The sequence below is a fragment of the Entelurus aequoreus genome, linkage group LG10 (genome assembly GCF_033978785.1).
Source record: "Entelurus aequoreus isolate RoL-2023_Sb linkage group LG10, RoL_Eaeq_v1.1, whole genome shotgun sequence".
Lineage (NCBI taxonomy): Eukaryota > Metazoa > Chordata > Actinopteri > Syngnathiformes > Syngnathidae > Entelurus > Entelurus aequoreus.
Genome location: NC_084740.1, coordinates 71,925,592 through 71,944,267, shown reverse-complemented (window position 1 = coordinate 71,944,267; position 18,676 = coordinate 71,925,592). Strand labels below are relative to the sequence as shown.

At 40.8% G+C, this 18,676-nt stretch overlaps 1 protein-coding gene across 7 annotated transcripts in view; it reads right to left on the bottom strand.

The window, feature by feature from the left end:
* Positions 1 to 18,676, bottom strand: part of pikfyve (phosphoinositide kinase, FYVE finger containing) — a 49,505-nt gene that overhangs the window by 10,676 nt on the left and 20,153 nt on the right. For 6 of the 7 annotated variants that reach the window (XM_062061606.1, XM_062061607.1, XM_062061604.1 and 3 more), the window contains exons 7-27: positions 16,683 to 16,709; positions 16,420 to 16,509; positions 14,541 to 14,697; positions 14,300 to 14,457; positions 14,071 to 14,182; positions 13,854 to 14,001; positions 9,550 to 9,714; positions 9,410 to 9,472; positions 9,208 to 9,337; positions 8,961 to 9,141; positions 6,222 to 6,296; positions 6,048 to 6,155; positions 5,834 to 5,974; positions 5,403 to 5,529; positions 4,550 to 5,334; positions 1,669 to 2,064; positions 1,507 to 1,607; positions 1,357 to 1,428; positions 1,120 to 1,291; positions 855 to 1,033; positions 657 to 770 (exon numbers count right to left, since the gene is read on the bottom strand). In XM_062061606.1, coding sequence (XP_061917590.1) covers positions 657 to 770; positions 855 to 1,033; positions 1,120 to 1,291; positions 1,357 to 1,428; positions 1,507 to 1,607; positions 1,669 to 2,064; positions 4,550 to 5,334; positions 5,403 to 5,529; positions 5,834 to 5,974; positions 6,048 to 6,155; positions 6,222 to 6,296; positions 8,961 to 9,141; positions 9,208 to 9,337; positions 9,410 to 9,472; positions 9,550 to 9,714; positions 13,854 to 14,001; positions 14,071 to 14,182; positions 14,300 to 14,457; positions 14,541 to 14,697; positions 16,420 to 16,509; positions 16,683 to 16,709 — 3,501 coding nt within the window. The remainder of the gene's footprint in view (positions 1 to 656; positions 771 to 854; positions 1,034 to 1,119; positions 1,292 to 1,356; positions 1,429 to 1,506; positions 1,608 to 1,668; positions 2,065 to 4,549; positions 5,335 to 5,402; positions 5,530 to 5,833; positions 5,975 to 6,047; positions 6,156 to 6,221; positions 6,297 to 8,960; positions 9,142 to 9,207; positions 9,338 to 9,409; positions 9,473 to 9,549; positions 9,715 to 13,853; positions 14,002 to 14,070; positions 14,183 to 14,299; positions 14,458 to 14,540; positions 14,698 to 16,419; positions 16,510 to 16,682; positions 16,710 to 18,676) is intronic. The other variant, XM_062061603.1, reaches the window with a different exon arrangement.

The window sequence follows — 18,676 nt, the reverse complement described above, 5'->3', positions numbered from 1 at the left end:
TGTAAAAACAAGGGTGTAAGTCGACATTCCACATAACGGTCCTGACAGAACGTTTGTTACTGGACACACGATGGACTCTTTGGAGAAGTGGAGGGTTATGTGCCTTTCAATTCTTTCAGTCGAGGACGTTGACCTATTCATGATACCAAGACATCTTCATGATCAGACATCTGCTGATATGAGTAAGCATTCAAGGTTCAAGGTACCCCAAAGCTGCTACAAATGATTGAAGAACGGACAGAGCTGTGGGCACTTAAGACTTTTGTGGTTTCTGGAGTGAATCACAAACTGGATAACATCTTGGAGAAGCTGTCTGCTCTGCAAGGCGAAGTTATGATCAATTTGAAGACCAAGAATGAACAATAAGAGCGAAACGTTTAAATTTGTTTTCTCTGGCACAAACTCTCAAATCTGGATTCTCCCTCATATGTGCTTTTGTCAAGGTTTTTCCTGGTCTTAAACTGAGCATTTTTTTTATTCTGATTTCCCCCATGTTTAACTTTTTCCTACCTTTCTATGAGGCACCACCCTTGTGGCGAAAAATCAGTCTTCCTGTTCTGTCTACCTTATGTTGGATCTTGGACGGGTTGTAATGTAAAGAAATTTCGTTGTACTTTTTAAGTGCAATGACTATAATAAAGTTCCATTCCATTTACTTCTGTGAGAAGTCCTTTAGGTCCTGCTGCAGGTTGGCTTTGGAGGGCCCCTGGTTCCTGATGAAGATCTTGGGACGAGGAAGACAAATCTCCAGCAGCCTCACAGAGGTGTAGCTGATAAGAGGACAGAGAAAGTGGACAATTTCTTCATGGAGCTCAGCAGCTGTAGGATGGACGGCGTCGAGGGCTGAGACCTACCTGAAGGAGGCCACCATCTGGTTGTAGGAAAAGTACTGGTGGTAGTCTTTGTGGATGGAGTGTCCGCAGGGTTCGGCGTTGGCCCGCCTGGTGTACTGGTGGCCGTAGAAGTGCAGTTCCAGGTACTTGGCGAACGACATGGACCAAGAGTCGTTGGACAGGGGCACCACTGGGGTCACCTGATAATGGGGAAGCAAGGTGAAGAACACAGGAAGTTAGATTAGCTGGACTAAAAACTGCAAGCTTGCTTGTCAATATTAGAAACCTGTTTGCAGATGCGGCACCAGGAGTAGTTGAGGATGGTGTGCTGATAACCGGGAACAGGCGAGTCCAGCTCCTTCAGCACAATCTGCACGCAGCCATTGCCGTGCACGAAGCGGCGGATGTGGTGCACCATGGGAGTCTCGCAGAACATGCTGGGACACTGGTAGGACGGCCTGAGGTGAGGAAAACAAACACTTTGGACTTGTTCTTGGGGCGTCCCAACCTGGATGTGTGCTACCTGAAACAGTATCTCTCCAAGAAGACGCCAAGCGAGAGGTCATTCTTGCCGTAGAACTCCATGGTGACGATCCTGTTGGGAAGACATGCCTGTTGGGACCAGTTCTTAACCGGGTTCTTAAAGTGGTTCTGGTTTAGCACAGGAGTTTACCACGGGCTGACGCAGGGGTTCGGAGCATTGCTGGACTCAGCCGAAGAGCTGCTGAAGAGCACGCATAGCCGCTGATGATTGACAGGTGTCAGACAGTCCATCTGGGAAGCAAACCCAAATATAAAACTTGTCCAATTGAACCAGAGATCCAGGGAAGCTCACCTTAGGCGCCATGCTCATTTCACTCTGCTTGCTCGGTTTGTCTTCTTCACCTTCGCCCTTCATAGACGCCTTGACTGGCCCCGTCTCCTCTGCCTTGCTCTGGCCGTTGACCACCACGTTGAAGGGGTCACCCGCCTCCCTCTGCCGAATGCGACCCCCTTTGGCCCTGTACTCTGCCACCATCTTGGCCAGGTCCTGGCTGCTGCTCAGCTGCTCCACGATACGGGTGCTGGTGAGGCTGTGGCACGGCAAGACGTCGACGGGCTTAGACGGAGTCGCGCCGTTGGTCTGACCGCTGCCGACCAGCGAGGACGACGCAGAGTCCTTGAGGAGCTGCCTCTTTCTGCGCCCGTCTAGTTCTTTGAAGTCCTTGTTGAGGAGGGGGGACAGGTAGACCTATGAATGGACAATTAGAAACATATTGTAATATACATGGTGCAATAGTCCATACTCTGCTGATCCTGTGTAAAAAGCAATGTAAAAAAAGCTTTGCTAAACATCCTAAAATCAATTCCAGTGCTGTGCCAACGAGTCAGTCAGCTACAGATGTGGAAAGTGTAAGTTTAGTCATTCGAGATGTAAACCTTACAACTCACGATTCAATTCGATATTTAGTGTGATGATTCCTGATTCAAATTATTGTATTATGTTATTTGGTATATAAATAAAGCACGGAAATGGCAACAAAAAAAAAAAGTTTTTAAAAAATGTATAAAAATAGAAATTCGGCTGTGAATTTTTTTTTTCCAGCACCCCTAATAATCTTAGTTTTTCTTCAGCAAACCTAGCATGATGTTGCAGTTAAAATGTGAGTGTACTGTTAGCTATGTAGGTAGCATTGCTATGCTAGTGGCGCTAACACACTACAGTGGGGTGGGGCTCAAAGGGGGTGCGTGTGACACCGGGAAACATGCTATAGCAGCATCGTGCTTTTAAAAGCTGTGCACTACAAAACGTGCTCATTGTAGCTATTAACCCTGACTTCATCTTGCTTTAAAAAAAAATTCAGCATACATTTTTTATTTTTGTTTCATAGGTCAAAGTGTTTTATTCATTGTACTCCTGAGTTGTTGTTCCTCATCAATTTAAATGTATTATTATCTACTGACAGACAACTGAGATAGGCTCCAGCGCCCCCCGCGACCCTGAAGGGAATAAGCGGTAGAAAATGGATGGATGGATGATCTACTGAGTTTATTTAATTTTATTTTTCAGTATCAAATGGTTAAAGCCGTTCAAAAATGTTTTCATGTTTGTTTATGTAAAGATTACATTATTTAAATTTCAGTTTTATTACAATTACAGACTAAAAACAGTGTTAATTAAGTTATTCATTGTTGGAAGTTGATCAATATTTATTTCTGTTTTTGTTTTATTTAATCTTAAGGATACAATGTTATGCAGAGGTGTACTTATAACAATTTTATAGAAAAATTAATAGTAATGGCGAAGAGTGGGGAGAGGTTGCGCGAAATGTTTGCTGCCGTCTAGGGGAGGCATAACAGAAAATAATTGAAAAGCACTGTGCTAATGTTTGTATCCTCCTCTTTAATGTTACGCTGTCCAAGTATTTACCAATAATTTATTTACTTGTGCAGGCTTGCCTCGAATAAATTTCGACCGAGGCAAAGAGATTTGATGCGATCTGCTCACACTCGCTCATGAACATTATATAATAAAAGGGCTGTCTGAGCGGCATGTAGTTACAATTTTGGGCAGTAGACGGCATTGTTACTTGGCGTAGACCACACCTGGGCAAATTAAGGCCTGGGGGCCGCATGCGGCCCGTTAAGCTTTTCAATTTGGCCCGTCGGACATTCCCACATTTTTTTTTTTAGATCTTTAAGATTGAAACTGTAGCTGCCACTAAGATGTGCAGCGATGTTTTTAAATGACCGGAAGTCTTGAGCTATACAAAGTATTTCAATGATTGGAATCTGCGCTTTTGCATGATATATTAGTTACTATGGTAATCTAAGTCACAGCGGCTCAGACGAGGCACCAAGCAGTGTTGGTGGGGTGCGTTTTCACAGAGTGTTTCCAGAGCGGCCAGCCTACAATGCGGGTGTCAGGGACATATGCGGAAGGAGATTTTTACAACAAAGTTCTAAAGCTTAGTGATGTATCAGATTGTAGGTGGGCTTTTTTTTTTACCCTTCGCATTCATATTTCGCTGTGTTTGTTGCATTTTTGTTGCGTTTCACTTGATTGTAAAATATGTTGATCGAGAGGGACTGTGGCGTTCATATGTTATCAATACTCAAGTGTTTTATCCTTCATAGTTAATATTGTAAATCCCACATTCTTTATTTCCACGTACATTCTGGGTGTCTCATTTAGTAAAAACATTTTTAAATTCCATTCGGTTTTTTAAGGCGGTCTGTTATAAGTATTTAGCTTTCAATCAAACATTATTGTGAGTTTTTGTATTGTGTATTAGGATATGTATACATAGATAGATAGATAGATAGAAATTTGCCCCCCCCGAGTCAAAATATTTGCCCAGGCCTGGCGTAGACGGACGTACTAAATGCTAACAACAATTACATAACTTTAATTGAAATTTACAAAGTGCCCACAAGGCATGCTGGGAAACTCAGCAGCAACTCCTTCCGACACTACAATATGGTGCATTATTAAATGTATATATTATTATGTTTAAAATCAGCCGCACTTACATCACGAATGTTTTGAATCACCCATGTGTGTTATAAGGTGCACTAAATGAAACAAACTTCTGTTAGCTAACAACTTCAAGTTTTGTTTAACAAAATGTTATGAAGGAAAAAAATATCTGTTATGTGTAATTTTTGATGACATAACCTACTATTTCAAATACTGTGTATATCCCTGTTTATCGTGATGTATTAACTCCACATGCCTGTTCCGGGAAGTAGTCCCTGCTGGGGCAGTGCATTCCGGCAGACGTGAGCAGGAACGGTTCTCGGAATGTGATGAAGGGCGAGATACACAAAATGATGTCCTTCAGCTCCTGCTTAAAAACAGCCGACATGGACTTGAGGCAGTCGTCGGTCGACGCCACCTGCTCGGCGACAAACAGGCCCGTGTCGTCCTGTAGGGGGTCCCTGAACAAACGGGGCGTTTCTGATCCCTTATCTTCCGTGCTTTCCAGCCCTTCCTCCTCTGTTCCCCCGCGGAATATATTGGGCATAATCTCTTGCTCGTCTTCCATGATGAACGGCGGGGATACCGACAGAGGAGGAGCAGGTAGGCTGGAAAAGGGCGAGGAGGTCCTTGTCTCTTTGAGTCCAGCTTCCTCGTTGTGGACAGAGGACGCTGATGATCGTGGTCGGTCCTCGCTGCTTTCCATCCCAGGAAGAAATGTGTCCTCATCGGGCTGGCTGGGTGTTGTGGAACCATCAGCACATTCTACAATTGTGTCCTGATTCTCGTCGTCCGCCTCCACCTCGGCGGACGCGCCCTCCAGCAGGCAGGGGAAGGAGGCGCTCTGGGCCAGGCTGGGCGGCATGGCAAACTCGTCCATGAGGAAGGAGATCTCCAGTTGGGAGTGGTAGGCCACACACACCATCATCATGATGATCTCCTTCACCCGGGCCAGCTCGTATTCGGAGGCGCCGCGCAGCTTGATGGAGCAGCCCAGGTGGGTGGCGCAGCCCTCGAAGAACATCAGCGTCTTGACGTCGTCTAAAACACAAAAGAGGATGTCACGCTGCGTTAAAAAAAATAAAAATAAGGGCGAGGTGCTCGCTCACTGTTGGCCAGGGTGAAAGGCTGCATGTAGAACTTGTGACAGGTGCCCAGACGAGGCTTAGTGAGGAGCTGGTCCATGGACACTACCAGGTCACCTTGGGTCATTCGACTGACTCGGTCCAAGACTTGCTAAATGGGGGGATAATAAGAAACATTTAATAATGTTGTAACCATCACATGTGTCCACAAGATGGCATTACGATCGGGCAAATTTTACCAAACAGCACAAATTATCTGTGGCCTTGCAACTTTGTCCAATCCCTGCAACTTCTCCGCACATTTTGGGTCCTCAAACAGTCACTTTTGAAGAAAAAACTCTTCTGACACTTCCCTAGCTAGCTGAGCCCACTCCATACATACCAAAAAAAGCAGGCTTCACTACGCGTCACAAAACAGGTCAGCCAGCTGTCCTTCAGAATGTTTTTGAACTGACCGGTTTGACGTTGATCACAATGGTGATGCCGTGCTCCAACAGCATGTCCTGAGCGATACGAGACACCGTCTTCTCCACGAGAACCAGGTTCGGCCGGACGTCCACTATGCGCTGCACGTAGTTCTTCAAAAACTCTCGCTCCTGAAATAAAGGAAAATCTTTTGTGGATTCCAACCAAAATTTGCGCCAAAAACATAATTGCGGACCCACAGACCTGCAGCACAATGGGGTCAATGCAGGTGAACTTGGTCTCCTCCCTGTACAGATATTCGATGGAGCATTTCAGCAGCAGGATTTTAGGGTTCTTGATGTACGAATTCATCTAAAAAAAACAAAAAAAAACCTAGTACCAAAATTAGCTATCTCTAGCAAAACAAAACTAACCTACCTTCTTGTGAGCGACGTTCTTGGTGCATATGAAACCATTTACCACGTTGGAGTCAAACTTCCTACCTCCAGGAATCTAAACCCAAAAACGAAGTTTAGAATAAAAGTGTTGAATTCAGGGATGCGCCGATCAGTATCGTCCGATTTTCGTGATAAAGTACGCAATTTTTCATTCCAGGTCTGACAGCTAACTGTGAACGTCCACATCACCTCTATTGCGGCAAATAAACTACATTTTAAGTATTATTATCGGGTACCATTATCACCGGGGGACAAGGCTAAACACAAGTACGAGCAAGCAAGCAGGCACGCATGCTACAGTAGTCGCTAAGCCAGCCGTTAAGCCAACGTGAAACAACACCAAAAAGCAAGCGTATAATAAACTTTAAGAAGTGTAGATGGTGTTGCAGCAAAAAATGTAAGCAGTTAACAGGAAATTAACGTGTAGATTGATAAGCGTTAGAGAGGACAATGTTAAAAAGGCAGACCGATCCATAAACGGGTGGTGGTATCAGGATATGATCGATGCTGGAGTGCTTATTTTATTTTCACAAAATTTCTGTGTGGAGTTTGCATGTTCTCCCTGTGACTGCATGGGTTCCCTCCGGGTACTCCGGCTTCCTCCCACCTCCAAAGACATGCACCTGGGGATAGGTTGATTGGCAACACTAAATTGGCCCTAGTGTGTGAATGTGAGTGTGAATGTTGTCTGTCTATCTGTGTTGGCGACTTGTCCAGGGTGTACCCCGCCTTCCGTCCGAATGCAGTTAAGATAGGCTCCAGGAACTCCCGCGACCCCGAAAGGGACAAGCGGTAAAAAATAGATAGATGGATGGATGTTCAATTGTTATGTTTACAAATCTAATTCAGGAAATATGCTTGAATGCAGCTCAGAGGCTCCAGCACCCCCCGCGTCCCCGAAAGGGACAAGCGGTAGAAAATGGATGGATGAATGGATGTTCAGTCGTTATGTTTACAAATTCAGGAAATATGTCTCTGCAAACAGGAGGATTTTGATCCAAATAGTAGTATTTACTTTCGTTTCGTTATTGAGTACTACTGATTTTGTTTTGCTCAAACAATTTCATGCAATACAAAATAATAAGGAACCAGAATTAATATTGCGTTGATATTGTTAAACTGTCATTAGCAATCACCGTAAATACATTTAAAAAAGACAATTAGGGATGTAACGGTATAAAAATCTCGCCATACAATATTATTGTTATATGTACAAAAAAAAGACAGGAATGTTTAATATAAATAGACTTACTGTAATTGAACACAAACATAATGCTCAAATGTTCTAATCATAATATTACTACAAACAAGTGTATATATAAATACACCGGTATATACATACGCATATACACTACCGTTCAAAAGTTTGGGGTCACATTGAAATGTCCTTATTTTTGAAGGAAAAGCACTGTACTTTTCAATGAATATAACTTTAAACTAATTTTAACTTTAAAGAAATACACTCTATACATTGCTAATGTGGTAAATGACTATTCTAGCTGCAAATGTCTGTTTTTTGGTGCAATATCTACATGGGTGTATAGAGGCCCATTTCCAGCAACTATCACTCCAGTGTTCTATTGGTACAATGTGTTTGCTCATTGGCTCAGAAGGCTAATTGATGATTAGAAAACCCTTGTGCAATCATGTTCACACATCTGAAAACAGTTTAGCTCGTTACAGAAGCTACAAAACTGACCTTCCTTTGGGCAGATTGAGTTTCTGGAGCATCACATTTGTGGGGTCAATTAAACGCTCAAAATGGCCAGAAAAAGAGAACTTTCATCTGAAACTCCACAGTCTATTCTTGTTCTTAGAAATGAAGGCTATTCCAAAAAATTGTTTGGGTGACCCCAAACTTTTGAACGGTAGTGAATAATTTTTTCTTTGGATATAGTTTTAGTTAAGTGTCTTAAACTGACAATATAAACATCCAGTGGAACAAATGTAAAACAATGTTCACGTTTATGTCTTTCTACTTCAGAGAAACAGTGTTATATCACTTTGGAAAATACTGTTTCTCAGAATTTAACATTTAATAATGTAAATACCTCACAAACCGATGATTAACCTCCTTGGCATCAAATATATTTTCCGGGTGGTGATCTAATGAGCAGCTTCTCATATTACTTGTCACCAAACTTCTTTTTACTGTATGTCCGCGCTGCCGCCTAGCACATTTCCTACTTAAAACCTGGATAACAAATCCATTTAAATCCACGAGTTTATTGTTATTGAAAAAAAATGTGAGTGAAAACATCCACTTGAAGGAGGCAACTCTGCCTTGCAGTACGCAGACCAAAAAGGTTGTGTTTTTGCCAGGGTTTGTTTATCTGTCTGTTAGCAACATAACTCAGAAAGTTATGTATAGATTTTAAAGAAAACTTCAGGAAATGTCCATAAAAACAATCCTTTCTGACTGCTTTAGACCTCCCACACTCACGCTACGCAGGGAATTTTGGGAGATATAGTTTACTTCCAGACCGGCCAATACAAAAGTGCCAGCAAAAAACTACACCGACCAAACTTTCATTATGTCATGGCAATATTGTGATGATTTTGATACCGAAATACTGCGGTATTTATAATACCGTTACCCCCCTACAGTTAATACATGTGGTCGGTATCGGACGATTTCTCTCATGGGTGATTGGTATTGGTATCGGCAGCTGATCAGAACATCCCTAGTTGAATTCCTTCTTAGCATCGCCCCCTCAACCTTTTTAATGTGAACCAGCTGTCGGATGTCCATGTCGTCGTCGCAGTTCCGCACATCGGGCCGCACCTTCTGGACCACCTGGTGGACGACAAGGACGATGACGTCCCGCCAGGACAGGGACAGGGACTCGCTGTAGAGTAGCTGCTGCAGGAGCGCCATCATGTGGCTGTGATTGGCCGAGCTGAGGACAGAAAGGTAAGAGTAAAGAAGGTAAATGAGGACTGTTGGCTGTCGTGTCGGCTCTCACAGCAGCCTCTCCATGGCCTTCTTCTCTCCGTTCTCCTCTCGGAGCTGGTCCAGGGAGCTGTGGTGCCAACTCAGCGGCGTGAACAGCATCTCTTTAGCCTTCTCTTCCACACGCCGGTTGAACAGAGACTCTGCGCTCGTACAAGAAGACAATCGGCGACGTGGCTTGTTGAATCAAAATCAGTGATTGGCGACATTCGTACCTTTGATGAAAGCATCGCTGATCACGATGTTCTGTCCTCCGTCTTCAGACATCAGAAATTCAGCTGCCAATGTATGAGAGACGACCGTGAGGTACGGTGGAGAGCATTTAGCTGCAGGTGTGCGGCTCATAGGTACAAACCTTTCTGCTCGGCGGACGAAGGCACGTGCGGATATTTGGACTGCTTCTTGATGTGGAAGTTGACGTTGTTGTGCTCCATGTTGAGGTTGATGGAGGCCGCAGAGTCGCTGTCCACCACTGACTGGGAGCTGCTGACGGACGTCCTCTTGCTGGCGCTGGCAGAGCCTGGACGGATTGGACACCATTAGCGGAAGTGTGGCTGGACCATCGAGACACATGGCAATAGTTTAGTTGTTTGCAAATGCTTAAAGGGGAACTGCAATTTTTTTTGGAATTTGGCCAATCATTCACAATAGTTATGTAAGACAAAAACGCAAATGTTTTTCTTTTTTTATGCATTCCAAGTCGTGAATAAACGCTAACAAAGTTGGAGGAAATGAGAGTACACCATTGCGTCCAAAAAGCCCTCTAAAAAAACATTGAAAAACCGCCAACAATACTCCATTTACATCTGGTGACCTGAATAATAACCAAGTATTAGCAATATTGTTATTATAAGCACTAAAGGAGACAAACTATTTTTAGCGGTGCTGTGATCACAGGGAGCAAACTACCTGGTTGCTACATTGACATACTAGCTGCTGCTGCTGCTGCATTGCCTATGAGCTGGTGGAAGTTGATTATCAATTATAAATCATGCCTCTCACTTGGATAGTAGAAGGCTGTTGCCGTAAACCGAGAAATTGGTCAACTTTGACATTCAACTTATACCTGGAGATAGTGAGAAAGAAACGAAAAGCATTTTTTCAAAACACTCTGTAAGGATTATGATTAATTATTCATCTAAACGGGAAGATGTAAACATCCCATCAGTTGGCATCCCATTGAGAGCAGACATTGTAAAGTAAGGGATTGTTTTATTATGTTCATAGTTTGTATATCTTGTTCAGCACTTAGCAATGCTGCTCAATGATGCTTAGTGTTTCACTAAAGCTGCATCTGTGTAGCACACAACTTCTCAAACTTGTAGCTCATTTTCCATATATTCTGGCTCAAAAATCTAAAGTTCTGGCTCATCATTTGTCCCAAAGTAGTCTTTTTTTTCTCTCACGAAAGTCTGCCATGATTAGTAGCCTTGTTGCCGAGAAAAGCGAACATTGTGATCTTTCTGTGAAATTAATACGCCACCGTATGCCTAAAATACCATAATACATAAATGTTACATGTTATTATGAATGTGCCTGTTAGTACATCACATATATACTTAGAGTGTACATAAAACGTTGATGGAGGTGATTTTAGAGCGCTTTAAAGGCGGAATAGAGCGACTCTTGTTAGCTCCATTGTTAGCTGATTTTTGCTAGAATTTGGATTGTGAATGAAAAATTTCAAAAAGTGTTTCCTTTCAAAGGCGACCTATGATGAAATTCTTATGCATGTTTTAACAAATTTGAATACTCGTGTTAAACAATGTCAACGTATCAAATCAAAGTTTGTGCATTCAGGTGTGAGCTTGCATACAGTTTGGATGCCTCTTTTCGCAGGGTTTTGCAGTGGCTACAGGACGATGTCATCTTGTAGCCCACAAGGTGAGCTGGATGTCCATATTTGGGCATTAAGTCTAGCTCTCAACCAGAGAGAGAGGAGCTCCTCCCCCTCTGCTTCACGCAATGAGGAAACACAAAAAAGGACGGATAAAGTATTATCTTCATATAATCTCGCCATGCACGTAACAGCGTCGCGCAACATGCAGTGATATCAATTCTGCCAAAAGCAGCTTTTTTTATGCAGCTAGTCTGATCTGTTGGTAAGAGTGCAGCTGTCCCTAATGATATGACATACAAATCTACATAACATTTTTTAAGTTTATATAATAGCGGGGAGGACTCCAAGATATTTATTTTAAAAAGTGAGCATTTTTAACGGGTTAAAAAAAAGGTACTGTGGTGCAGATCGTACGCAAAATTGAAACACACAGCTTATCCAAAACATACTTCATACACCACAAGATAAGGTTTAAATGTAAAAAAAAATCATTTTTTGTGTGTAAAAATGCCTTAAATGTGGAATAATTAACATTTCTTATCATTTGGAATGCAAATATAAAAGGTAAATTTCAAAATCTCATGAAACACAAAGATAAATGCAGTAAAACAGTTACTAATCCTCTACTTTCAAAGCAGAAGGTAAATGCATTCATTACATGAATCCGTTTTGGACCGCCACAAATAATTTACTTTTTTTTTTTTAAATTAAATTTTTGGTCTTACTGGAAGGTGTCACTTCACCTTGCAGGTGATATATGTACTGTCCTCGCCTGGCAATCAAGTTCCACATGAAATTGACTATTTGTTTTAAAAGTCTGAGGTTTGACATCACAGGCTTCCGTAGTTGGTCAGCAGTGCCAAGTAGCAGACTGGCCTACTAGTACAGTACAAAGTTAGCAGTCGATATTTGTTTCCACAGAGTTTGCTGACTATATGTCTGTAAGTACAAATGCATTTGCTGTTTTCTGCCAATTTTGTTGTGTTAAAATCTCATTTGTTAAACATTTTTACAGGTTTAAAACAACATTAATGCTAATTTTCGTTAACCTTTCAATGGGATCATCTACATATCGTTACAGTAGCATTAATTTAGCAGCATAAAAGCCAACTTGTATCCTTTATGGTTACATTGTCCCCCCCAGTATTTACCAAACTATATGCTTAGTTTAACATGATTTATACATGTACTGTATAAATAAAACTTTATATTAGTTTTTACACTAACTATCAGTTAACAAATATAAAGCTTTTTCATCTCTGATTTAAAGGACTGTCAACATATCTGTAAAGTTCAACATTCAGGGAGGGCAGAATAATATATGTAAAAAATTAGGGGTGTAGAATGTGCTGCATTGTTACATTAAACAAACAGTAAAACATTTTAAAATATACAGCAAAACTAACAAGCAAGGCTGGGCAATAAAATAAGATTGATATATCACGATAGATGTGTAATCGATATCAATAAAAAATGCATTCAATAAAATGTTTGGTATTTTTTTCCCTCTTTTTCGTCGGAAGAAACCTGACGTTGCAAAGCGAGTTTGGCTGCATGAACAAAGAAACTAGCTCTCCGGTAACAGAGCAACACAGGAATGATCACTGATCAGTGGAAGTGACACGCTAACAGCCAATCAAATAACATTATCAACTATCAAGTGGTTGCGCCATCTTTTTGTCTTACGGTTGATTATTTGCATAGAGTGAGAAGAGAAACTAAAACTGAGTGCTGCTGAGACCTAAGAAAGTGCACCATGCGAATATCTAGCATGTTCGAACATCCTTGTACTAACGGTTGCTCGACAATTTAATCTGGACTGTGATCATTGAACTATGTGAGTATTTAATAGAAAATACAGTACATATATGTAGCGTCAATCGATTGTTTCCAATTATTTTTTTGACAGTTAATATCAACTGTTAAGGTACTCCACGTTAGCACACACGCATAACACAGTTTTCAAGCCCCTCTGACAGTTTACGACTTCTCAAATACGATAATTGTACTAAGCAGAAGTCTTATTAACACATGAAACAGAGTTTAATCTACGGATTATTATTCACGATCCAGCAAGGCAGAAGAAGCTGTTGTAGCGTGCATACACAATTTTATTTTTCGGAGTATAAATCGCTCCGGAGTATAAATCGCACCGGCCGAAAATGCATAATAAAGAAGGAAAAAAACATATATAAGTCGCACTGGAGTATAAGTCGCATTTTTTGGGGAAATTTATTTGATAAAACCCAACACCAAGATTAGACATTTGAAAGGCAATTTAAAATAAATAAAGAATAGTGAACAACAGGCTGAATAAGTGTACGTTATATGAGGCATAAATAATCAACTGAGAACGTGCCTGGTATGTTAACGTAACATATTATGGTAAGAGTCATTCAAATAACTATAACATATAGAACATGCTATACGTTTACCAAACAATCTGTCACTCCTAATCGCTAAATCCCATGAAATCTTATACGGCTAGTCTCTTGCGTGAATGAGCTAAATAATATTATTTGATATTTTACGGTAATGTGTTAATAATTTCATACATAAGTCGCTCCTGAGTATAAGTCGCACCCCCGGCCAAACTATGAAAAAAACTGCGACTTATAGTGAGAAAAATACGGTACTTCACCATCATGACACACATACACATGACAAGCATTGTCTGGAGTCAACAGTTTTTCAATTTTAAAGTGTTATTTTTTTAAATAGATTTCAAATATATTCACAAGTATTATTAAAACCCCACAATTTTTGCCTCATTAATAACTAATATTTAATCACAGAGGTGATGCACAAGCGACACCTACTAGGTATGTTGTAGTCCGACTCGTCCGCCAGCTGCTCCGTATCGCTGTCGTCAAACTTGATGTCCTTGAACCAGGATGGCTCGGAATGTCCCTCCACCGAGTTGACGCTGTCGCTATCAGGAGACGGCGTCTCTGAGAACTCTGTGCTCTGCAGACCAGACGGGAGGAATCACCTGCGATGCTGCTCTTGCAAGGAAACTCAAAAAGGGGCTGTTACCTGCAGGGGGCGGTAGAGGGCGTATTCGTCCCTGAAAAGCTGGTCGTTGTGGGTGACACAGTCCAGCCAGCGACCGTCCACCAGCGCCTGGCCGATGGCAATCGCCTGGGCCCTGAAAAACAGATATCCCAGAACCCAGTCAGATTCTAATTATTCACCTGCTTCTGTTTCCCTTTGCGCTTCAGATACATGAACAGGATGAGACAGGTGTGAGACAGTGTCCTGGTACCGGTTGGAAATGGTGCCGTTTCTCAGTAGCCAGTTGACCAGCTCCTTCCCCACAATGCAGTTGGGGTAGGTCCTAAGCCAGTATCTGTGGTCCTGGAACTCCATTCCCGTGTTGTTGTGACAGATCTTCTTCCACAGGTCCTTCAGCTGGGAGGAGTCCTGCAAGACAAAAAGCCAGTTGTGGAAAATCGGCAACCTCTCCCCCCTAGTGACAAACAGTCGGGTCTAGTGGGGCGGCCAACCAGGAGGTTCTTCCTCTCCTCCTCGCTGTGGTCAAGCTTGGTGGCACTCTTGGCGCCCGTCAATGCCCGCGTGGTCGGTGGGCTGACCGAGGTGTCGTAGGAAGGCAGCATGGAGGATCCAGAGCGGTCTAGAGACAGGGTGGTGACGCTGGCGGATCTGATGGAGGAAAAAACACAAGGTCATTTTGCACCTAATGACAGTGCTTTATAGGATAAGTAACCTAATTTAGTGACTAAAGCTAGAAAGATAATGATAACTAGAATATGCAATTTCGGAATAAATGCTGTATGTGCGCAAGCTGCAGAAAAGCCAAAGTGAAATGCTAACGTTAGCATCACAACAAGTACGAATGTGACAGGTACCAAGTTATATGACTGAGGCGTACGCATGCAAAATTAGCAAAAAATGATAGCATACTAATGTTAGCATGCACCAAATATCAAGTTAAAAGTCTTAAGTGTATGGTGGCCAAATTGGCAAAAAAAGTTAGTATGCTAAGAGTTTGCATTTGTCACAAACAGTTATCTTATGTAAAGTACCATGTTATATAACTCTGGGTTTGCAAAATTAGCAAAACAAGATTTCATGCTGTTTTAGCATGCTAGCCGTTGAATATCAAGAGCAAGGAGCATTTTGACCTTTGAACCGCTCAAATTGGTCGAGAAATGTGGCATATGTAGAAGTTTATAAATTCGCCCATTCATTTTCAAAATTCCTGGTAATTCCAGGTAATCCGGGAATTTTCCAAACTGGGGAAACACGAATTGCTTTGTTGTGGACCATCACAACCTAACCCATTGGGCATCTTCCTAAAAGTTGAGGTGCACATTACCGCAGTCTCCAGGTAAAAAAAACATTTTGAGCGGCAGGAAAATAATATTCCTCAAAATTTAAGAAAGAGAAAGCATTTACTGTCCCAATCACAAAAAACATATTGGATGTGATTTATGTTAAAATAAAAAATAAAAAAACAAATATAATAAAATCAGACAAAATAAGATACAGTAATGAACATTTTTAAATTTAATCAAATAAAATGAAATAAATGGTTGCTGTTCAATGAAGACCTTTTACCTTTTTTTTTTATATAAAAAAAACTTAGTAACTTAAGTAGGAAAGATTTACTCAGTAAACCATCATGTATTGCTGTTAATTATAAAAAATAGTAGGAAGTCATAATTATTCACTATGAATTGAATCTTTTGATAAATAGACCACAAAAACCTGTTTATGACCATATAAATACTGCTTTTTACATTATGAGAGCCCTCTAGACATGAAATAAAACTAAAAAATACTGCCTGAGGCTGAGCCAATCAGTGGCCACGGACTGAACAGATTTGAATTTGGTCTCATCTAGTGACTGATACTACTGTACTATTGATATTTGTAGTTTATTTAGCAATTTTTATATTTCAAAATGCCGAATTCAGGCCAAAAAACCCTAAAATATGATAAATAAATAAAAACATCTGCGAAGCTGCAAACTATAAAGCGCGCTTTGATGAGGGACAACTGTAAAGATATATTTTGGGGTTATTTGAATATTTGTGGTACTATCCAACATATTTGAGTAACTAGTAATGCAATTAGATATGAACAACTTAATCATTGTCATATTATTTAGACTTAGACTTCCTTTTTATTGTCATTCAAATTTGAACTTTACAATACAGATAAGAACGAAATTCCGTTGCATTAGCTCATGGTAGTGCAGGATAGAAGAGCAATAAGGTGCAGATATAAATAAATAGATTATTGTACAGATAAATATATTGCACTTTTGCATAGGCATCCACGTTTATGGATGTATGTTGTATTGTCTTTATATTTATATAATTATATTTAAACCGGTGCTTAAAGGGCTAGCAGACCCACCTCTTCCTGGTGGGGGATTTACACACGTCTTCTTGCAGCGTTGTCAGTCTGGAAGGCAGGACACTTTTTTGAGGTTCCTGATGGATCATTCTGGCAAACACACACACACACAATAGACTTTGATATTGTCGTCTTTATTATCCCCAGAGTGGTAGTCGTCACTGAGCGTGAGCATGCACAACATTATATCCTCTACAGAGACCACGGTTAAAGCTGACAAATGAAATGGAGGGAGGGGAAAAAAAACAAACAGCGACACTCACGTTTTCCTCATCCCAATGGGAGTTTTTCTATGCCAGGAGAGAAAGGAAAGATAGTTTTCTATGAGGTATGTACACAGAAGAAGAGGAAAAATAAACCAAAAAAAAGTGGCAAGCCTCAACGCAAGCAAAGCACAACAAGCGTGATGATTGTAAAACTCATTGTTGGAAAGCCGGCGTAATGAAAAATACCTTACTTGATTTTGAGCATTCAGAGAGCATTTTTGTACATGCATGGAGAAAAACATTTAAATAAAGGCTGCTTGAAGATTTGTTACCAAATGATGCTTTGCTTAAAGGAGAAATGCACTTTAAAAAAAAATGTTTGCCTATCATTTACCATCCTTATGAGACAATAACATGTTTTTTTAATGCATTCTAACTCGGTAAAAAAACGCTGGCAAAAGTCATCTAACAATGAAGGTAATCAGAGTCGCTCTATTTCGCCTATAAAAGCACACTTAAAAAAACATCCAAAATCCTCCACCAATGCTTTATATACACACACATATACACACTGTAAGTGTATATGCAATGTAGCAACAGGCACATTCATAAAAACATGTAATATTTATGTATTTTGCTCATTTTAAGCATATGGCGGCGTATTCATTTTTGCCGGACCGCTTCGAATAAGTTTGTACCGCCGCAGAAAGATTTGACGCCATGTGCTCGCCCTCGATCATAAACATAATACAGTATGATGATAGGGCTGCGATAAGGTGGCGACTTGTCCAGGGTGTACCCCGCCTTCCGCCCATGTGCAGCTGAGATAGGCTCCAGCAACCCCCGCGACCCTGAACGGGACAAGCGGTAGAAATGGATGGATGGATGGAATAGGGCTGCTTGAGTGCCATGTACTTACAACTTTGGCCAGTAGATGGCACTGTTACAAATTACAATGCATTAAAAAACAAAATGTGTTCTTGGGGATTATGAATGATAGCCACAATTCCAAAAAAAAGCTAAATTCCAAAAAAGTGCACTTCCCCTTTAAGAAAGACTGTCTGCACTCTCTTTAATTTTTTTCCCTCATTGATTAAGTTATACCCACGAACATGAGGACGCCCTCTTACAATAAATGCAGTCACAAGCATAAAATAAAAGCTCATTTATAACAGCGCACACATCAGGTGAATTGTCATTTGCGATAATTTTTTTTTTCTTCCCAACCACGCACAGAAAAAGCAGAGAAACAGATAGAAAACTTGTTTTAAAAAACAATTCATGCAAGGAAGTTATGTCCTCACATACAGTACACTGGTATTCTTAAAAAATACTATATATACACTGATTGCGTTCAAAAAATGTTTTCTACATATCTTAAACACGTTACGCACATGTCTATACAGCAGGAGCTGCAGCAACAACTACGCAACGGGAAGAAAGTAATTGGCGGAAAAGGCACAATATGAACAAAATTTACAAAAAATTCCCAAACATGTCTTTCTGACTCGCACTACACTTCCACTCCAGTCCTGCAAGTAGCAGTAATATGCATTTATTACCAAGCAGGTTCCGGTTTAGCTCAATCTGTTGGCTCTGGTGGATCACTGCCCACTTAGCCCCAATGCAAGTGGATGGAAACTGTAAAAACATTTATATTATACTATCTTGGATATATACTTTTAGGGCTGTCAAAACTAACACATAAAAATCATTGCGTTTATTATGTACTGTATAAACACGCATTAATCACAATTTATCTTGACCATGCGCATTTGTATTATTATTGCAAAACTGTTCAAAAGTTCAAGTGAAACATTTTAATAAACGTTCCTGTTTGGCCATCCAAAAATAAAGTCCCATGTGTTAAAATATTGGGGTCTTATTTAAAGAGAAATTAAATTATGCACATAATAAGTAATTAACTGCAATTAATCAATATTTGAAAGTGTGATTAATCTGGTTAACATACTTAATCATTGTAATGTTTACAATAAATCAAAAGGGTAGATATTAGATGAATTACATGACCATGGCTCTGTTGTTTTTTT